Consider the following 19,751-nt stretch of genomic DNA (forward strand, 5'->3'; position numbering starts at 1 on the left):
GTCCGAATAGTATTTGAAAAACAGTAGGCGAAATCGCAAGCGAACAGTAGGCGAAATCGCATACTTCCCTACTAGTATGCGAAAAACAGTACCCCAATAGAGTAGTAGCCTATGTCCGAATAGATATAATATTTAGAATAATATTTGAAAAACAGTAGGCAAAAAGTACCCGGATGACTACTTCCAGGAAATTTTGAAGTGGGCATACGAGTGCTTTACTATCCCATGAGGCCACGGGAGAGGATTTATGAATGGCAGTGAAGCGACGTAACTGACGCTGGCAGGTCACATGATAAGGGCACATGATAATTCATACTACACACATTCATATTATCCAGAAAATAAGCCTACTTTTTAGCGGCCGTGGCTTAATTACTTATTCAAAATAAGTACCTACTCAAGAATGTAAGAGATTTCGGACACAGCCTTCACAAATACTCTTTTATGTGTACTGTGAATTCTTCAGACACACTTCTTATGTCACATAGGCCTACTGTTTTTCGCCTACTATATAGTAGGGAAGTATGCGATTTTGGATGCAGCCTATATGCACGTATATTTTTTAGCCAGTTTTACCAAACTTTCTTTTTCCTTTCAGAATGCACTATTTCCAGAATAAAAACAGGTAAACTGCAGTCTAATCTCATTCACCTTGCATATGTGTTTTATTCTAAAGCAGCCTAATATTTTGTTGAATTTGTTCTGTAATTTGAACTGCCATGATCCGTTGGGTACAGTCATCTGTATAATGTTGCTAAAAGCTGCTGTTATTGGTTAATTCTGTATTTAGTCAATCACATGACTAAAGTGTATACTCGGAGTGGTTGATGTCATTGGGCATGAATGGTGTTGTCATGTGAATGGTAAAAATAAACTGACTTGCAAGTATCCACATGTCCACCATACATGTCCACACTCTGGAAACATCTCAAATCATATACCATACTGGATATAATCTCAGTTTTTGAATGTTTAGGAAATTCAACTGTCATTTGTTGGAAATGCATTAAGGAGATCACATGGAATTTGGAAGTAGGCCTGACTGTCAACAAAAATAATAAGACATTTTCTAAATATTTACATTTATATGAATATAGCAAATGATATAATAACTTTACGAAATGTAAGGGTCCAGTTCTCAGTTTGTATCAGACAAGAGCAGTAATAGACAAAACACTATTTTAAACAGCTGTGTTATTCTGCCACCTGCTGGTTATAAGTTGCGCTGCATGACTTGACTTGGTGTGCTGGACTGGTAACACTTTAGAATACGGTATCTTACTGCATGACTAATAAGGAATTATTAAAGAACTAGTAGGTAATTCTTCATTAACTACTTCTTCACTGTTGTTAACTACTACGGAAGATGTGTTAACTAATCAGTATGTAATAGAATGTTATGCTTGTGTTAAGTTACAGTTAGTTAATCAATAACTAATGAATTATGCCATACCTCCTGAAGAACTACTACTAATTATCTACTAATTAAGGTTCAAGAAAAATAACTAAGGAGTAACTAATGACCAGTTATACAAAACTAACCTTGCATCACCAAATCACTGTAAAATGTAGGCTACCGTGATTTTGCCGGAACTTGAATGGTGCAAAATAAGTTTAAAATGTATAAGAACTAAGTATAATAATATGCTTTTTACTTTTTAAGTACTTTAAAAATTAATTACCTTTGTACTTTTACTAAGGTAATTTTGAAAATGGCCTAATTATAATTTTACTGGAGTAATATTTTATTGTGGTATCTGTACTTTTACTCAAGCACTTGATTTGTGTACTTCTTCCACCACTACAATGCTAAAAAAAAGGATTATTGTAGTGACTACTGTGTATGACTGTTCATTAGTAGTTAATTAATTCATAGTTATTTTTCTTGAACCCTAATTAGTAGATAATTAGTAGTAGTTCTTCAGGAGGTATGACATAATTCATTAGTTACTGATTAACTAACTGTACTGATTAGTTAACACATCTTCCTTAGTAGTTAACAACAGTGAAGAAGTAGTTAATGAAGAATTACCTACTAGTTCTTTAATAATTCCTTATTAGTTATGCAGTAAGATACAGTACGGTATTCTAAAGTGTTACTGGTGTGCTTATAATAAACACAGTTTGCACAAAAATGTTGTTTATTTCTTTCTGAAACATTTTAGTTGGATGTTGATCTAAAGGTTTTTTATGTTACTACTTGTTTCAGAAAATATATTTATAAAAATAACATAATGTTTGCAAAATGATTAAATGGATGTTCCCTTAACGTTCGCATAACGTTTCTAACACATTTAAAAACGGATGTTTTGAACGTCCAGAGAACATTCAGAAATAACGTTTTCATAACTTACAGCCAACGTTAGCAAAACGTTGTTAGAATATTTTGGTAGATGGGTAGCAGGTTCATCTGATCTTGCCACACGTGGATGAAAAAAAAAGGTTTGAGGATTGTTTACAAATGTCATGCCGCACGTGACAGGGGCGTTTCCTTTGTGGAGCTCGACCCCCTTGTTTTTCCCCCTCCATTCATTTCTCATTCAGTACTTCCTGTGAAAGATAAACAAATGGCGCTCCGCACTTCAAACCAGAAAATGATTCAAAATGTAAGCCGAAAACGGAAATTTAAGAGTTCAAAATGCCCAGACAGAAGAAAAAATATAATGTTCGCTTTCCACCCGTGAGTATTTCTGTATTTCCAAGTTTTTATGCTTTGTGAATCCATAAACTCTGCTACTCAGATGAGCGTCACTGAACATCTCATCCTCCTGTTTTCCTCTTGGCCAGGGACGCATCAAGAAAATAATGCAAAAGGATACAGATGTCGGGCGAATCGCAACAGCTGTACCAGTCATCATATGTATCCTTTAAGCTCTAAATGTTGAATGCTGGTGGGTAATAATCGTTTGTTGTCAGGAGCCCTTTGCCAGTTGAATCGTTTGAAGCATGTATCCAAAAGAGTCGATTCCTCCACTCTGACTCTTCGATTCTTTTGTTCTAACGATTCCTCTTAGTTCATAATTATAGAACGTTGTGATTGGCTAAAAACAATGAAATAGCGTTCTAAGAACTAACCACAATACTTAGTTTAGTGGTTCCCAACATTTTTAGTCCAAATGCCACCGTAGATAAAATCGACTAAATCCTATCTAGTTTTATCATTACGGTTTGTTTTTTTTAAATGGCAATGAACCTAAAATAGGGCTCATTCTCTTTATATAAAATATCAAATCTGTTTTTATTTATTTATTTTGGGGCCTAAATTAGGCTGCATTTTCTTCATATAAAATATCCATCCCCTCCCCTCCCCTCCCATCACAATTCCTTCATTTTGCTGTTATGGTCCATAACTGCACATTTAGCTAAAGCTTTAGAAATGTTCCTCAGATCTCTTCTCAGCATGACCTGTAAAATAACCCAATCCAGGAAGAGCAGAGTGATGTCCATCAATCACATGTGAGGTTCAAAATAGGCATCCTCCTGTCTTAAATAACCATTCCTATGTACTGTCCACTGTTATGTGAGTATGTGTCCTCCTGTCCATCTGTTTCTGTTCTTTTATTATACTTGGATAATCATTGTAGGAAACAGTGCATCCATTCAGAGAGGTTGTTTGACTTCCTGAAGGATTTGGCAGATCAAGCCAACACTGCGTCAACATCAGAGTGCAAAACTAAGGGCAAATGGCAGTCACACAGGTACAGTATAATCTATTAAAATGTTCAGGTGCCCAGCAAATGAATGAAAGCAGATGCCATAGTTCAGGGCTGCCCAATCCTGTTCCTGGAGAAAGTTCAGCTTCAAACCTGATCCAACACAAAACTAAGATCTACAGACAGCAGGGTTAGATCTGAACTCGGCAGGATCTCCAGGAACAGGATTGGGCACACCTGCCATTGTCCATACAAGCAATCGATGACTAGGTACTTATTTTGAGTAAGTAATAACTTCACGACTGCTAAAAAATATGTTCTATATAGTATGAATGTGTGTAGTATGAATGTAATCTGGATGTACTACATTCAGCATGTGCCCTTATCATGTGACCTGCTACCAGCGTCAGTTACTTCACTTCACTGCCATTCATAAATCCTCTCCTGTGGCCTCATGGGATAGTAAAGTGTCCATCGTATGCACGAATTAGGTCATCTGGGTTATTTTTAACGCTTTTATGAGTACTGTGCATTCAGACACACTTCTTTTTGGACATACTGTTTTTCGCCTACTATATAGTAGGGAAGTATGTGATTGTGGATGCAGCCATTGTAATGAAATGATCTTCCTTTAGGAAACGGTGGCAAAGTGTGTCTATCAAGTCACCTGAGAGGGAGGAGCCACCCCAAAAAGCCACCAATGATCTGGTCATCAACAGTGATTCATCCAGTGTAAGTGACTGTGATGACATGTTACTGATACAAGGTTAAGAATTTTGATGAGAGATGTTTGTATTTTGAATGGGAGAATCTTTCATGGTGTGTTTTCTTGATCAGGAGTCTGAGCTGTTCATCTGCTTGGAAACTCATTCACCTTGACCGGGCTTCTGAAAAGGTGAGATTTATACCGATAAGTTCATGTGTATAACTAACATTTTAACTATATCAATCCAGTGATTAATTTTTCATTTTATTTTTTATTTAAGTTTCGCAAGACGCAACAATCTCTCACTGAAAACTGCAGTATTATTTTTGAAGACACAACAAGGTGTTAGTTATTCTTAGCATCTGACATAAATATTTAATTTTTAATTTGTGAAATTGCTCTGTTGTGGTATTATAATGACCATGAAATGAATTATATATTTTTTGTTTTCATACTTATTTCAAGGTTTCCAGGGAGTTTTAAATTCCGATAGGGAAGAAAATAATTTGTTTATTATATAATAGAGATTTTGTGATAGTGAGCAGCTCCACAATTTTTTTTTTTTCAGTTGGATTCACAATTAAAACTGTAGTTTGACCTGTCTTATGTTTATAATCTAACATGATTCTCTAAGCTGTGACTTATGTGTTACAATATTTATAGATCAAGGTAAATATTTATTATTTTCTTTTTCTACCATCTTTAAATGCAAGTCACTGGTTTTGTTAACCATTAATTATCCACAGTAGGTTGCAGGGTTCTTTAAGTGGCATATTGTATGACAAGGTCAATTGTATTTTATAGTGAATATTCTATAAAGTATATTTTAAGATGTCAATATTACACAATATTGTATAAATATGCATTTCTACTCTTAACCTAACTACTGTGATGAATGACAAAAGAGACAATATGTAGTAAAAAAAAAGTTTAAAACCAAGAATCTATTACAAATATTATTGCAAAATAATGGCTGAATAAAATATCTGAGGATGTTTCAAAGGTACTTTTATTTTAAGTAAATTATGTTCTTTGTATGGTCACAAAGTGTGATGCAGAACATATACAAGAAAATAAAAGTAAATAGGCTATAAACCTTTTTCTTGATCATAATTTGGGGCAATATATCCAATTTTTCTTCTGTTACTGAGGGCCTTTAAATTGTTTTGTTTTCCTTTTCAAGCATTTCAAACATAACAGCAGCTAAAACCAGGCAAGCCCTATAAAGGCTGAAATACAGTACTTTCAGTGATACAAAGCAAACAGAAAAGCAGTGATCTAAAAATATCCAGTTGTGCATTTGACATGATTTTCTTTTTAATATAGTCTGTTTGACAAAAGAAACAGGCTTTCCGCAGCTTGTTTTGTTTTATCAATGAATATAAATGGAGTAAAAATCAGATGTTCATAATACTATTAGATGAAATGACAAAAAAAAAAAACATGTACATGAATAATTCCGTTTCGATCAGAAAAAAAAACATTAAGTGGTCCGATATATATCTTTATTTTTCCTTATCCAAACCATCACGAAGATCCAATTTTTAATAACTGACAAAAGCCGCCCAGTGCATAAAAGGCACCATTCAACCCTGTGACCTTTGACAGAACAGGACAGAAGTGCCATCAGAGAGTTACCATGCTAAAACAAGTATTTTATATTACACACATACACAGATATTTCATATGACCCAAGTCTCCCCCCTTTAGCGCTCTTTTCATCTCGTTCAGTTCTGACTTTTTGATCTTTTTCTCTATTTCCTCTAAACTTCAAAATCATCCAAATAAAGAATCGTGACAATGGAACAATGTGATGCCTGCTGTTCAGTAGAGTCACACTTAGATCCTTCTCTTATTTGTAGGTGGAGCGAAATGAAAAATAAAAACAATAAAACAAAGAAAAGAGCCAAAAAGAGCGGCCGCTACATCCTGGCCTCAGCAGAGTCGTGCGCCGTAGCCAAATGTCTGTTTAATAGCGTGGCAGTAGTACCTCTGCCAGCCATCTCGTGTTCGTTCCTCTTCATTTTCAGGAACTGCCCGACACTCAATCTTTAACTCCGTCTCATTACCCTTGTCTGTGAAAGTCAATGTCACCGTCGCATAGTGCTCTGAAATGAAAAGGACAGACAGCGAAGGTGAATAACGTGCAGATGTTTCTCAAAGTCAACTGGCACACGGTAAATGAGAGAGCCGGTAAATATGATATTTATAATGTGACTTGCCAAAAAAAAAAAACTATGGAATTTCAGACTTAAACCACAATATACATGGTAAGAATTTCTTCTTCCGTCATATAGTGAACTAAACTACCTTTAAAAAGTTTGGGATCGGTAGAAGTCTATTCTGCTCACCAAAGCAGCATTTGTTTGATCAAAACAGTGATATTGTGAAATATTACAATTTAAAAATAGCAGCAAAGCTGAATTTTCATTATTCCAGTCTTCAGTGTCACATGTTCTTTCAGAAATCATTCTAATATGCTGATTTGGTGCTCAAGAAACATATTATAATTATCAATGTTGAAAATTCAAAAAGATGTTCGATAAAGGATTCGGTCTCTCTAAACTCCTCTTTCCAAAAGCCTCCTCTGCTCTGATCGGTTAAATGGTCCAGTCTGTTGTAATTGGTCTACTCTGCTCTGATTGGTCAAATGGCACAGTCTGTTGTGATTGGTCTACTCTGCTCTGATTGGTCAAATGGCACAGTCTGTTGTGATTGGTCTACTCTGCTCTGATTGGTCAAATGGCACAGTCTGTTGTGATTGGTCAGAAACCAAATGGCTGTTAGCATATCAGAATTTTAGCTCTTTCTCAGCATGTGCAGGGGTTAAAGTGGGCCGGAACGGTCCGGAACTGTGTTCCGGCACCTCAGATAAATAAATAAATAAATAAATAGATTCCTTAATCTCAACGAATCTCGCTGGTCCCGAGCTGGGCCGACCGACTGACCAACCTCCCTTCCTCCACGCTGAACGCGAGCGATTACAAATGCGTGAAATGCACTCACGGTGGTTGAGCGTGGTTAAGTTAGTTTTAGGTTCGATATTTCGCCTGACATTTGTTTTCCCTAGCCACTGTTCTATAGGGTCTTACAAAGATATCAATAGCAGGATTAGTTTTAACATTATGTAACCATTGTATATCGACATGAAATATTCTTTCAAAATCACCTACGTGCATTAATGCTGCATATTTATACCTGAGAATGCTTTGACGCGTTTGCACAGCGCATGATGAGGGAACGTCTGCCAATTCCACCAACTGCGTTAAACGTAGCCTATAATTTGTATTATTTAAAATTACTTTTCAAATTCCAAAGCTTGTAGAAGGTGGCAATACTGACCTGGTAGCCTTGAGTTAATTAACTTGTTTAAGAAAATGATTCATAAAACATATAAATATCAGTTAAGCCTATGTTTACTTTCTTCACTGACACAGACGAAAATGAAAAGACTATCAGTCAAAGTTCAGCTTTAGGGGGGGAAGAAATAAGCCAGGATAAGGAGACTGAGAGAAAAAGAAAGATGTAGATGAGGAGAGAGAAGGTATTGACAAAATAATCTAATGCCCACTCAATGACATGGTTTTAAAGCCATTTATTATCCATTTTTTGGGCCTCAAAAGTCTTAAATTGCACATTTGTAGGTCAGAGAAATCTAATTTTTCTTGTGGGGAGCGTGCCCCCGAACCCCACTAAATACCTTACATTTTAATGCACATGTCTGTGGGTGGGGCTGTGGATGATAATTATACCAAAAAGTATTGCTATACCACGATACTCAATATGTTGTCCCACGGTGAGCCATTTTTCCCTGTTGCACCTACACAAAATTTGAAGGATCCTCCACCTGCCAAATCCCACTTTAACCACTGAGCATGTGATACACAGTGATACCAACACCAACAATGGCTTTGGTTTTACCGTATCAATCTCATCCTTTGGAACGCATTAAAACAGTTGAAAACTTACTGACACCAAACTTTTAAATGTAGTGTATGTGACATTCTCACAAAATTTCCAGTGTTCAGTCTATTCTCTCCACACTAATAGCTCAGTTGCTGTATTTGAAAGTCTCTTAGCAGGCGAAAATTACATTGCTACTGTAGCAACCGATGTAGATAAACCAGATACTGAATACACAGTCTAAACAAATGTATCTGATTTCATAACTTGCAAAATGCCAGTGTGGACAGTCTATTGTCTGCAGTGAGAACAAAGCTGGTTTAACTTACCACAAGGCCATGTATTGTACCTCCATTTCATGACTATCTTCTGCTCAGGTACCTGTTAAATGCACAGTACGTGTTTTCAGAAATCAAATCATAAATCAACCATCACTGTCAATCATCAGTGAAAGTACTTTTATCTGAGATGTCATCATGTTTTGTAATTGGAAACTGAAGTCTCACCAGTTCCTGGAACTCTCCGTTCACGTTTCCGTCCAACAGGCGAAACTTCCCACCTTTTTCAGCCTCAACCATGGCACCACTGCGTGTGAAAGCCTGAACCATCTGTAACACACAATTTGGCATTCTTCTCAAACAAATGTAATCACTAATGAGAAGAGCTCTGTGCATTCAGTAATACGAGCCCAGGGAGTCTCACTATAGTGGAGATGCAACTAATGGCCTGTCAGCTGTGGTGGCGGCAGAAGACTCACCTCCTGATTGAGAAACACCCTGTAAAGCTCTTCTGGTGAGGTGAGGAAAGTGTCCTTTAACGAGAACTTGCAGGTGGGGATTTTTACCCCTGTGTTGGAAGGAGGAGGAGCAGCGCTACATGAGCCAATCTAAAAATACAATTACACACAAACGATGAGTTTTAGAATCAAATAGTTTGAGGAATCACTATGGTTGCATTTGATTGCCACATCGGAGCAGATCTGTCAAGCTACATTGAGCCCCACTGATAGTAAAAAAAAATTAACAAAGCCTATATTAAGGTGAGCAGATTTCTGAAAAAGAAACCAGGGGCATTTTCTAGTTCAGTGGTCAAAATGTAATTGAAATCTCACTTGTTATCTGTGAATTTAAAAACAGACAATACATTTTTGTATGTGTTTATTTTTTGGGTACCATATGCTGTTATTATAATTATGATCTTTCAAACTGACCCTAACTAGTTTTAAAACAATTCATCAAAAATCACATTATAGTTAGTAACCTTTTCAAATAGCAACAGATGTAAACATAACACAATTACAACTTTACACATTATAAAAATGAAAAAATACACATGATAAACTGTATTTAACTTTTTTATACATTTTATAATTGCATTTAATATTTCATGTTCACAAACTGTGAATATACAGTAGCCTATACAGCAGAGAGTATCTACAACAACACTATTTCTTGTAGATACAAGCCACTCATGATATCTAGTAGCCAGGACTTGTTTTCTGACATAAATACGCATGAACAAATGCCATAAGCCTGGATTTTCCTGTGAAATCCAAACTGACAGCTCAAACCATAAATCATTATTGTAGGCTTGATCGGATTGAATCAGGATAAAGAATATTTTTTTTATTAATTCCGTTCACTCTCAAGCACACTGTCTTCCATTAGTATTTTTAGCATTCCATTACATCATATAGCTGACATGATGATTTATCAAAAAACAATGGCACTAAAATATATCTGGACACTTAAGTATGTATAAACGTCTTAAAATACATTTTCAAATTGCATTATATATCAAAACAAATGCCATTTATATAATGAAAGACAGTAAATAATCTTTTTAATGATAAAACAATAGATTTAATGTTCAAAATTAGAGCTGACTTCATAAAGCCACCAAAAATTACATTTACTAATCATAGATTTTTTTTTAAATTGCATTAAAAGAGTTCAGAGAAAAGTTCCGGCATTATACATTTTAAGTATCTGTACTTTATCAGAGTATTTTTATTTTGGGAAACTTTTACTTTAGTGCATTGATGATATCATACTTTTTCCTACTCGTTCCTCTGTATTTTGAGCTGAAGAACTTGTCACTCACTCTGAGAAGCGTTAGCAGTGTCCGATTCTTTTCAATTAACCTGTTAAATCGGTTCGCAAATCGCACTGAACGATTTATTCGTGAATGGCAATTGTAAATGAAAGTCATATGTATGTCATGACTGTCATTATTAAAATATTTTTTTATACTAAATCTGCGGTAAAAGGGCGAGTTGTTTAAATCCATTGTATGAAATGCTTGAATGTGCACATGACCACATTTGTGTATCACCATCTGAACGGGGAAGATTTTAGGTAAAAACTAAACATAACGTTAAAATAAAGCAAATTAATGCCCATGCATCTTCCCCACTGCCGTAGCAGTTTCAAGTGATGTGAAACTAGTAAGGTTCGTCTTAAACTGGTAACATATTTTGCCCTATGTAATGTCCGTTTTATTTTGTATATTTATATTTGTCAACACATTTTGTTTTTCCTCATTTTTATATACTATATGGTATAGTGTTATTTTCACTTGTTCACACATGTGAATTATCAGTAGTAATTATCAGTGAATAACTTTGGTAATAATGTTTTCTTATTTGCAGATCAATACATTTAGTGTCTGCATAATCTTCCTTATTGACTAGTGCTGGTTACTTGACATCCACAATAATTCATAATGATTTCAGTCTGAGCAGTAAGCTATTTAAGCTATATTGAAGAAAATCGAGACACTTTAAGCCTCACCTGAGTTTTGCTTGTCTTAGTTGTTGCCTGGGCTGTTTGTTTCGTCACACCATTGGCTGTTGGCAGGATCATGCCCTGTGTGAACTCTACAACAGATAATAACAGATTATAGCAATCCACATCCAGCAGACAACGCTGCCACAGGATTGCCATCAGTTTTGACATCTCAGTGAGACGTACCTGTTTTGAGGAAGCCCACATAGCCGGCCAGCGCCGTGCGAATTTGATCGGCTCCCTCCCTCCTCATCAGAGAAAGCAGCGCCGTCTCAGGCTCATCTTTACAAAGACTCACACTGACCTGTGTGTGATCCCGAAAAAATACTCATTATCATCACTTACACAATCTATATACTCAGCATGGCTATTTAGTTATTCACATCTAGTAACAACTAGGGCTGTGCGATTAATCTTAATTTACTTTCGATTTCGGCTTCCAATGATTATGAAAACAAGATAATTGGTGTAAAACGATTATTGGACCACTGCAGCATTCCGTCTTAATAAATCTGCTGAAGTCTGTCATTAATGTTAATCAGACAACAAAAGATAAAGATAAAATCACTCACTGCTCTTGATTGAATCATTTTTGTAGTTGTAATAAGGATTAGGCCCCGTCCACACTACTGCGTTTTCATTTAAAAACGGAGACCTTTTGCTACGTTTGCACCTCCCGTCCACACTAAAAACGGCAAAAACGGAGACCCAAAACGGAGAAGTTTAGAAACGCTGCCGATCCGTTTTCCGTTTTGAATCTCCGGAGGGCGTTTTAGTGTAGACGGGTCAAAACGGAGGACTTTAGAAACGATGACGTAGTAGAGGCTCACGCTCGGCTCTATGATTGGGTGTCATCAGTCATGGCGTATATCTTTGCTAGCAGCTGTTGAACAAGTAAATTCTGCATTTTACAACGCTATAACTGCCTACATGCGCCGGAGTCAAGCTATTATTCGAGCGATCTGTGACCATTCCCGTGTGCAGCGGCGGCGTTGACCGTACATGGAGCGTCGGTTTGGGGTTAACCCAGAGCATGGTGGGATAATTTTATTAATGAAGTTGTGTTTACACCAGCACGCGCATGCCCAGTGTTGGTGAATGGTCACGTGATCCACGTTTTCAGTCATTTTAATGTGGACGGAGATCAATTCTAATACGCAGCTAAAACGCTGGTGTGGACGGAGATCGTATTCGTTTTAATTATCCGTTTCTAAACTAAAACGCAGTAGTGTGGATGGGGCCATAGTCTACAGTGTTTCCCCTAGGATATTTTCCAGGGGGGGTGGAAGACCCCCGTAACTGCTAGTGTCGTGGAGCGGGCGTGTTGGGACATATCTAAATTCTACTGTATAACAGTAAACCGAACTTTTATTTTGACGGGCTGCCGTGAAGACCTTTTGAGTTTCTGTGTTTATGACATGCTAGTTTTTCTCAAATTAAGCGGTTAAATGCTCACGAAGTGACTTTCAGAGCGCATCTAAAGTCTGAAGAGGACGTTCATGCATTTGTGTCCTCATATAGGCAAAAAAAAAACAATGCGAGCGTCACACGTGCTTCAGTGTGTGTGTTTGTGTGTGGTAAATAAAACTGCACGTCGGCTGCACCATTCATTCACACTGAACATGCAGGATTTGTATATAAATAGTCTTTGAGGTTTAATATATTCACACACTCTAGTCTATATCGCAATTTGATTTCAAGTGTACTGAACTGCTTTCTATTTATTCTTCAAAAAATGTACATAAGACTTTGATAATATCACCCACCAATAATTGTGTTAAATAATCATGATTATGATTTTTGCAATAATCGAGCAGCCCTAATAACAACAAAAATAACAACAACAAAAAAATAGATACTTTTGTTCCAGATACTTTAGATCAGTGGTTCTTAACCTTTTTGACTCCAAGGCCCCCCACTGTCCACAAGAATTTTCGAAGGCCCCATGACTTTTCCAGTTGTTTGTGATTTACTAAGGATTAAGGATAAGGCTTTTTTAAAAAATATTTTTACTCACAATTTCTAATACTTTGGAGCTTGGCTTAAAGGGTAAGTTCACCCAAAAATGAAAATTCTGTCAGTAATTACTCGCCCTCATGTTGTTCCTACCCCGTAAGACTTTCGTTCATCTTCGGAACACAAATTAAGATATTTTTGATGAAATCTGAGAGCTGGCTCACTCTGCCGGTCCAGAATAGTTAGTAAAGACATCGTTAAAATAGTCCGAGTGACTACAGTGGCTCAACCTTAAGTTTATCAAGCGACTAGAATACTTTTTGTGCACAAAAAAAACAAACTTTATTCAACTATTCATTTTCTTCTGTGTGGGCCTCTGATGTGAGTTTACGAGAGCACCACAACGCATGCGCGAGAACTGAGACAATGACGTTCACGATCATTTGATGGGAGAGTGTGAAAGGTAAGCCATTCATTTTTCGGCATTGGTAAGGCACTTTTACGTTTTCTCGTTGGTTTCTCACGATTCGGACATCCAGGAAATGCACACCTTAGAACCATTTTAAACACTACATCGAGACCCATCTGCGTCATCTTCTCAGTTCTCGTGAACTCGCGTCAAGAGGCCCACACAGAAGAAAATGAATAGTTGAATAAAGTCGTTATTTGTGTGCACAAAAAGTATTGTTCCAACCCCGTAAGACCTTCGTTCATCTTCGGAACACAAATTAAGATATTTTTGATGAAATCTGAGAGCTGGATCACTCCTCCATAGGCTTCTTCAGGGATTGAACTTGCCGGCCTCGAAAAATTATTAAAGACATTGTTAAAATAGTCCAAGTGACTACAGTGGCTCAATCTTAAGTTTATCAAGCGACGTGAATACTTTTTGTGCGCAAAAACAAACAAAAATAACGACTTTATTTCAACTATTCATGTCCATCTCCTTGGGCCTCGAGTCAGTTCACTAGTGTAATAGCGTAAGCTTCTGTTGTTGTACGTCACACGCATCACCCACATGACCAGCGTCGGCCAATAGTGAGCCTACGTGTGACGTAGCTCTACGGAATCACACTACGTTAACTGACTAGAGGCCCAAAGAGAAGGACATGAATAGTTGAAATAAAGTCGTTATTTTTGTTTGTTTTTGCGCACAAAAAGTATTCTCGTCGCTTGATAAACTTAAGATTGAGCCACTGTAGTCACTTGGACTATTTTAACGATGTCTTTAATAACTTTTCGAGGCCGGCAAGTTCAATCCCTGAAGAAGCCTATGGACTAGTATGGAGGAGTGATCCAGCTCTCAGATTTCATCAAAAATATCTTAATTCGTGTTCCGAAGATGAACGAAGGTCTTACGGGGTTGGAACAACATGAGGGTGAGTAATTACTGACAGCATTTTCATTTTTGGGTGAACTAACCCTTTAAGGTTGAGCCACTAGTCACTTGGACTATTTTAACAATGTTTTTACTAACTTTTCTTTCTGGACCGGCAGAATGAAATTGCCTAGAAGCCTATGAAGGAGTGATCCAGCTCTCAGATTTCATTAAAAATATCTTAATTTGTGTTCCGAAGATGAACGAAAGTCTTACGGGGTTGGAACAACATGAGGGTGAGAAATTACTGACAGAATTCTCATTTTTGGGTGAACTAACCCTTTAACTAGAAAATGTACAATCATTATAAAAGTGTAAATTTTATTTACATGACATTTCCAGGTCTAGAATTCAGACTTTAAAAATGAGGTCATATATCCAGGTCATCCAAGGGAATGGAAAAACTGGTTCTTTAAAAACAACAAATGAATTCAATTAAGAAATATCTTGATTTAAAATAATTTTAAGTCATCTGTCTTGAGGCCCCTCTGGAAGTTTGCTAAAGCCCCTTATCGGGCTCCGTCCGCTTAATTGAGAACCACTGCTGTGAACTGCAGCCAGCAACTTATTGCTTGTGCTCGCATTCCTGCGCATGTAACGTACAAGACTGAATGTGAATACTCACAACGATGTTCTTTTTCGCTCTTCGCTTAGAAGTAAAAAAAGAAATACCTTTGCAGCGATATACTTTTAACGAACATCCTGACACCGTCCACGTTACTGAGAGCAACGTTTCGATAAATATGTAAATATGTGCTGTGCGCTTTCCTTTTTTAATAAAAAAACAACAACAAAAATGACAGCTCTGAGAAAACAGTAGTTAAAGCATCTGATCATAGAGATGTGGATATGTTTGCACCAGCTCTGCGATTCACTGGCATCATGTCGACAGATGAGGTAAATAAAATTACACTGTTAGATTATAAATATGTTTGAGACTATAGACTATATAGATCTGACTATGTGAAACTATAGTTTGAAGTAAACCCTTTTCTTTGCAAGACACATTGACATTACAGTACAGAATGGCTCTTTCGGCATTATCCTGAACATTGTATAAGCATTTGCTCATGTGTCATTGAACAGACGAGAGGCTCTCGAAGAGCACGTTAACGGCACATCCTTTTGATTTTCCTGGCAAAAACGTCCCAAATCCTTCACATAAAAATCAGTCTACACTACAGGCTTTCATAGACAACCTAGTTTTGTTACAAGCTGTTCACACATTGGCAATAAAAAAGCAAGTAATACATGATAATTCTTACATATAGCCCCTTTAAATAAATTGACCATGTTTACAATACACACTGCTACTGTAGTCTTCTGTAAAACCTTCCGGTTGGTGATGCTACAATATATATATAAAATGCTACGTGAATGAGTTCACTTACATCAAGGTCGTCCATGTCATTTTCATCCGAAAGGTTTGGAACTTCAATGTTCCCCTTGTATTTGATGCCTGATTTTGATGTCCCTGTACAAACAGACAGCCCAAATCATGTACATGAATATTAAAGCCAAGTAAACTAAAGAACTTCTTTAATTAGATATTTACTTACAATTGCTCTCGGTCATATTCATCTTTAAGGCCTATTCACACCAAGAGCAAATAAAATGCATTCCTTCCTATAGATCTATTTACACCAGGGATGAACATCAGGCCAAAAAAACCTAGTACTTTGGGATTTTCCTTAAAGTGTGTTACAAATAAAATGTATTATTATTATTATTATACAAAAATGAATTATCATCTAGGTGGATTTTTCTTTCTTTGCCCAGTGAAACTAACTGGAAATAAGATATCCGTTTTCAGTTTCAGGTTGTGTGTTATCGGTATTCCCTTCAGCCAGCTGTTTACAGAGCAGACACTCCACTTAAATACATTTAAAAAAAGAAAACTATATACAGTATATATATTTCTGGGATTATTATAATTCGACACCTTGTATTTTGCATTAAAGTGCTTTTCCATGTTGTTCTTGGTGGGAGCAGACGTAAGTTAGCAATAGCTGATCCACAGTTATTCCACACATAATTCCTCACCTGTCCAGGTGGCCTTCAGATTCCACTCGTAGAAGAAAATCAGCTTCCCTTTGCGATTATTGATGGATGCTTCTCCCTCCACCTTGCTGACCTCTGTGATCTCACACTTGCCTTCTTCATTCTCCACCCACAATCCCATGAGCAGCTCCTTCAGCTTCTCCGATGACCAGTTTGTGGCGTCCCTCTCCGTCCTAGTAACACAAAGCACATCCACTGATATTACTCCCTTTTTTTTGCAGGACTTAATGCTAAGGATTTTTCTACTGGTCAGTGGTTCAGATCTTTACTTGCCCTGGCAAAATTTTCACTGGTCCCACTAAAGAAAAAAGAAAAGAAAAAAAAACAATTTTCTATGACTTATATCAGTTGTTTGTGATTCCTGCATACAGACTTATATGATAAAAAATATAATATGTATTTTTTTTTTATCATATCTATACAGCTCATTGATGTGATGTGGGTTTCCATGTCAGGTATATCATACATTAGAATTAATAGATTCAACTATTGGGTTATAACTATTAGTGTACAAAAGTCTCCAAGAAGACAATTATGTCCTGAGATTTGAATCCATTTAATGAGGAAACTGTTTTTCTCTTTTATGAGCAATACCTTTCTAATGGAATCTAACGTGAAAGTAACGTTTCTAGGCCTTTAAAAAAATAAATAATAATCACAATAGTAATATTTATTATTGATATTTCCAGGTTGACTGTGGAACCCTGAGAATAGTTCTTGACAAAACCTAGCTTTAATGTGACTGTCATGTTGAATAAATCATGGTTAAAACTAGGATCTATAGGGTTCGCTGTCAACAGTAAAAAGCCATTTAAACTTGTGTGGATGGAGATGCTGACTAACACCAAGAAATGGTTTAAATGCTTCCCCAATGAATTTGTTTCATCAATACACCTTCATAAGCAGTGTAAACCAAATTAACCACCCACTTCAACATTTAACTTGCTCTAACAAAACTGTCTGAGAGCATCCCTTACTCAGTAACATTCAATGTCCAAGCTGCCGAGACACTGCAAGAGCAGAACCGAATCGACTTGTCCGACAACAATAGCTGACAACCCAAGAAATAGAAGGGTAAACAAGATTTTCGTCAAATTATAGAAATATATCGACCAGAAAGCCGTCACATGAAAGATGCGGCGAAAGCATGGCATGAATAAACTTGCGACGACGCTAACGGCCCATTTTAGCCAGATATCAGAATAAACCCAAAAACAACAACTTTAACTTTCTCGGTTGCAGCTAAGTGTTCCGTTGCCAGAGAACTATGTTTTCTTCGGTCGAGAGTGTCCGTGAGGCACTTGATTCACAGACGACAGCTAGGCGGGTGTTCTTTAGCATGTTAGCATCAAGATGGCTTGAGTAATTGTGCGAATGTGCCGGTTGTCTCTCACCAGTGCCAGTTGTTGACGTTTGTGGCATCCGCTCTCTCCTCCACGATCCAGCGAGGGTCTCCTTCTCCCCACTTCGCCATGCTGATTTAATACAGATATTTTGAATTCAGAATGAATGAATGAAGCTACGGAGTCTGACACGAGCGTGCTCTCGCTTCTGGAAGCCTCTCGACTGCTGCCTCTGGTTTTGTTGCTCGTAGAAATTACTGGAAACGGAAGTCGCGCACAAACTAAGCACTCCGTGTTAAACACAAGGCTTGGAGATGATTCCGCATGAACTTGGAGAAATGTGTCTGTTTGTTGGTACTTCACTTGGTATTACACAGTTTTTTTTTTTTGTTTTTTTTTTAAATATAGAAATAAAGACATAATAGCATTGTATTATTTAAAATACCATTTAGAACCAAGTACATTCTGAAACGATTTAGTTGGCTGAATTCAATCTGAAATGTAGGCTACTATGCTAAATGTAAAATGGATACATAGGCCTCAGTGGCAGATCACTTGTCTGAAAATACGGTCCTTGTTGTTTTTGCAATAGCACAAATAGATGGGTCAAGACTTGCTTTTAGGTACATAAAAGAAGAATTTTGGGAACCAAACAGTTGATGGCATTGACTTCCATAACAGCTAGTAAAAAATACTATGGAAGTCAATGGGGTCCATCAAATCATGTTTGGTTACAAACATTCTTCAAAATATCTTCTTTTGTGTTCAGCAGAAGAAAACAATTCATGCAGTTTTGTAACTCAACTCAACTCAACTTTATTTATCTGAGCACTTTCAACACCACAAGTGGAACCAAAGTGCTGTACAGAAGGTATAAAAGAGAAAATAAAAACAAAGACATAAAACAATGCAAACATATGACATAGGCTACACAACTTACAAAGCATTATCAAATGCATTAACAACTTGAGGGAGAGTAAATAATGACAGATTGTGGGTAAACTACCCTTTTAATAGGCTACCTTTAAATGTTAATGTTGCTATTTACCGCGTTGGTTTAATTTCAAGTCAAGTCACCTCACTTTTATTAATTTAGCGCTTTTTACAATACAGATTGTTTCAAAGCAGCTTTACAGTGATAACAGGAAAATAATGCAACAAAGTTTGTTTCGGCTATACAGCAGATCTAGAAGAAAATAGTGTCATATTCCTGCTTAAGTAATTTGATTCATTTTTGTTGTAAAAAAAAAAAAATCGTATTCATTTAGTTAATTTATCTATAGCCACTTTCGAGAAAACAGTAATGTCATCGTCCAGGATTCGTCCATCGTCGTGGAATTAGAATGGAAGTGAATTAGGCACAGACAAAAAGCTGCGTTTTTGACCGAGATTGATTTTTGATCATTGTAGGTTTATTAATAATTTGCAAATTTTGCATATATCAAATACATATTGCATACAAATAATTTTAAACTAGACAAAGCCATATAAAAAGGTAATTAATGATTTTAAAAAATCTATAATTCATAATAATAAATAATATTAAATAAATTACTTAATTGCTGAACTGTAACAAGTAACCAGATAGTTCAGACAGACAGACAGACAGACAGACAGACAGACAGACAGACAGACAGACAGTAAACCACTATTGGCAGCACACAGATTTATAGATGACTGTTCTGTCATGAAGTTTGGCATCATTTCAGAAAAGCCAAGGACAAGAACTACTAATATTGCGACACAAAAATACACAAAACCAGATATTGCAAAGTGCTGTTTCTTTGGAACGACATTTAAAAACAGGAGAACAAATAGCAATTTCAAATGCGGCAGGTGAGTTTCAAAGAAAGGACATTATTTATCATGTGAAGTATGTGTGTGAGTTAGAGCAGTGTTTCTCAACCCTGGAGGACCCCCAACACTGCACATTTTGAAAGTGTCCTCTTCCTGACTCACCCAGTT

General features: G+C 36.7%; 2 protein-coding genes across 2 annotated transcripts; one reads left to right on the forward strand and one right to left on the reverse strand.

The window, feature by feature from the left end:
- Window positions 1-2,516: 2,516 nt before the first annotated feature.
- On the forward strand, window positions 2,517-4,962 carry LOC130080177 (dr1-associated corepressor). Its single transcript, XM_056245477.1, has 7 exons — window positions 2,517-2,680; window positions 2,788-2,860; window positions 3,363-3,456; window positions 3,585-3,698; window positions 4,289-4,385; window positions 4,491-4,548; window positions 4,640-4,962. The coding sequence occupies exons 1-6, from the start codon at window positions 2,639-2,641 to the stop codon at window positions 4,530-4,532; spliced, it is 462 nt and encodes a 153-aa protein (XP_056101452.1). The 5' UTR covers window positions 2,517-2,638; the 3' UTR covers window positions 4,533-4,548; window positions 4,640-4,962.
- Window positions 4,963-6,081: 1,119 nt separating this feature from the next.
- On the reverse strand, window positions 6,082-17,995 carry ahsa1b (AHA1, activator of heat shock protein ATPase homolog 1b). Its single transcript, XM_056245476.1, has 9 exons — window positions 17,838-17,995; window positions 16,426-16,616; window positions 15,774-15,856; window positions 11,235-11,352; window positions 11,055-11,140; window positions 9,020-9,148; window positions 8,769-8,870; window positions 8,592-8,643; window positions 6,082-6,467 (listed from the first exon to the last, which is right to left on the reverse strand). The coding sequence occupies exons 1-9, from the start codon at window positions 17,915-17,917 to the stop codon at window positions 6,295-6,297; spliced, it is 1,014 nt and encodes a 337-aa protein (XP_056101451.1). The 5' UTR covers window positions 17,918-17,995; the 3' UTR covers window positions 6,082-6,294.
- Between the last annotated feature and the right edge of the window lie 1,756 nt (window positions 17,996-19,751).

The sequence above is a fragment of the Rhinichthys klamathensis genome, unplaced genomic scaffold (assembly GCF_029890125.1).
Source record: "Rhinichthys klamathensis goyatoka isolate OS25496 unplaced genomic scaffold, OSU_Roscu_1.1 h1tg000032l_1, whole genome shotgun sequence".
Classification (NCBI taxonomy): Eukaryota; Metazoa; Chordata; class Actinopteri; order Cypriniformes; family Leuciscidae; genus Rhinichthys; species Rhinichthys klamathensis.

Coding starts and splice junctions, on each gene's coding strand:
- LOC130080177 (XM_056245477.1), top strand. CDS start 2,639: ATGCCCAGACAGAAGAAAAAATATAATGTTCGCTTTCCACCC. Junction 3,457..3,584: donor GTGATGTCCATCAATCACAT/GTGAGGTTCAAA, acceptor TAATCATTGTAG/GAAACAGTGCATCCATTCAG. Junction 4,386..4,490: donor TCAACAGTGATTCATCCAGT/GTAAGTGACTGT, acceptor TTTCTTGATCAG/GAGTCTGAGCTGTTCATCTG.
- ahsa1b (XM_056245476.1), bottom strand. CDS start 17,917: ATGGCGAAGTGGGGAGAAGGAGACCCTCGCTGGATCGTGGAGGAGAGA. Junction 16,617..17,837: donor AACGTCAACAACTGGCACTG/GTGAGAGACAAC, acceptor TTGTGTTACTAG/GACGGAGAGGGACGCCACAA. Junction 9,149..11,054: donor CTAAGACAAGCAAAACTCAG/GTGAGGCTTAAA, acceptor TTGTATTTTTAG/ATTGGCTCATGTAGCGCTGC.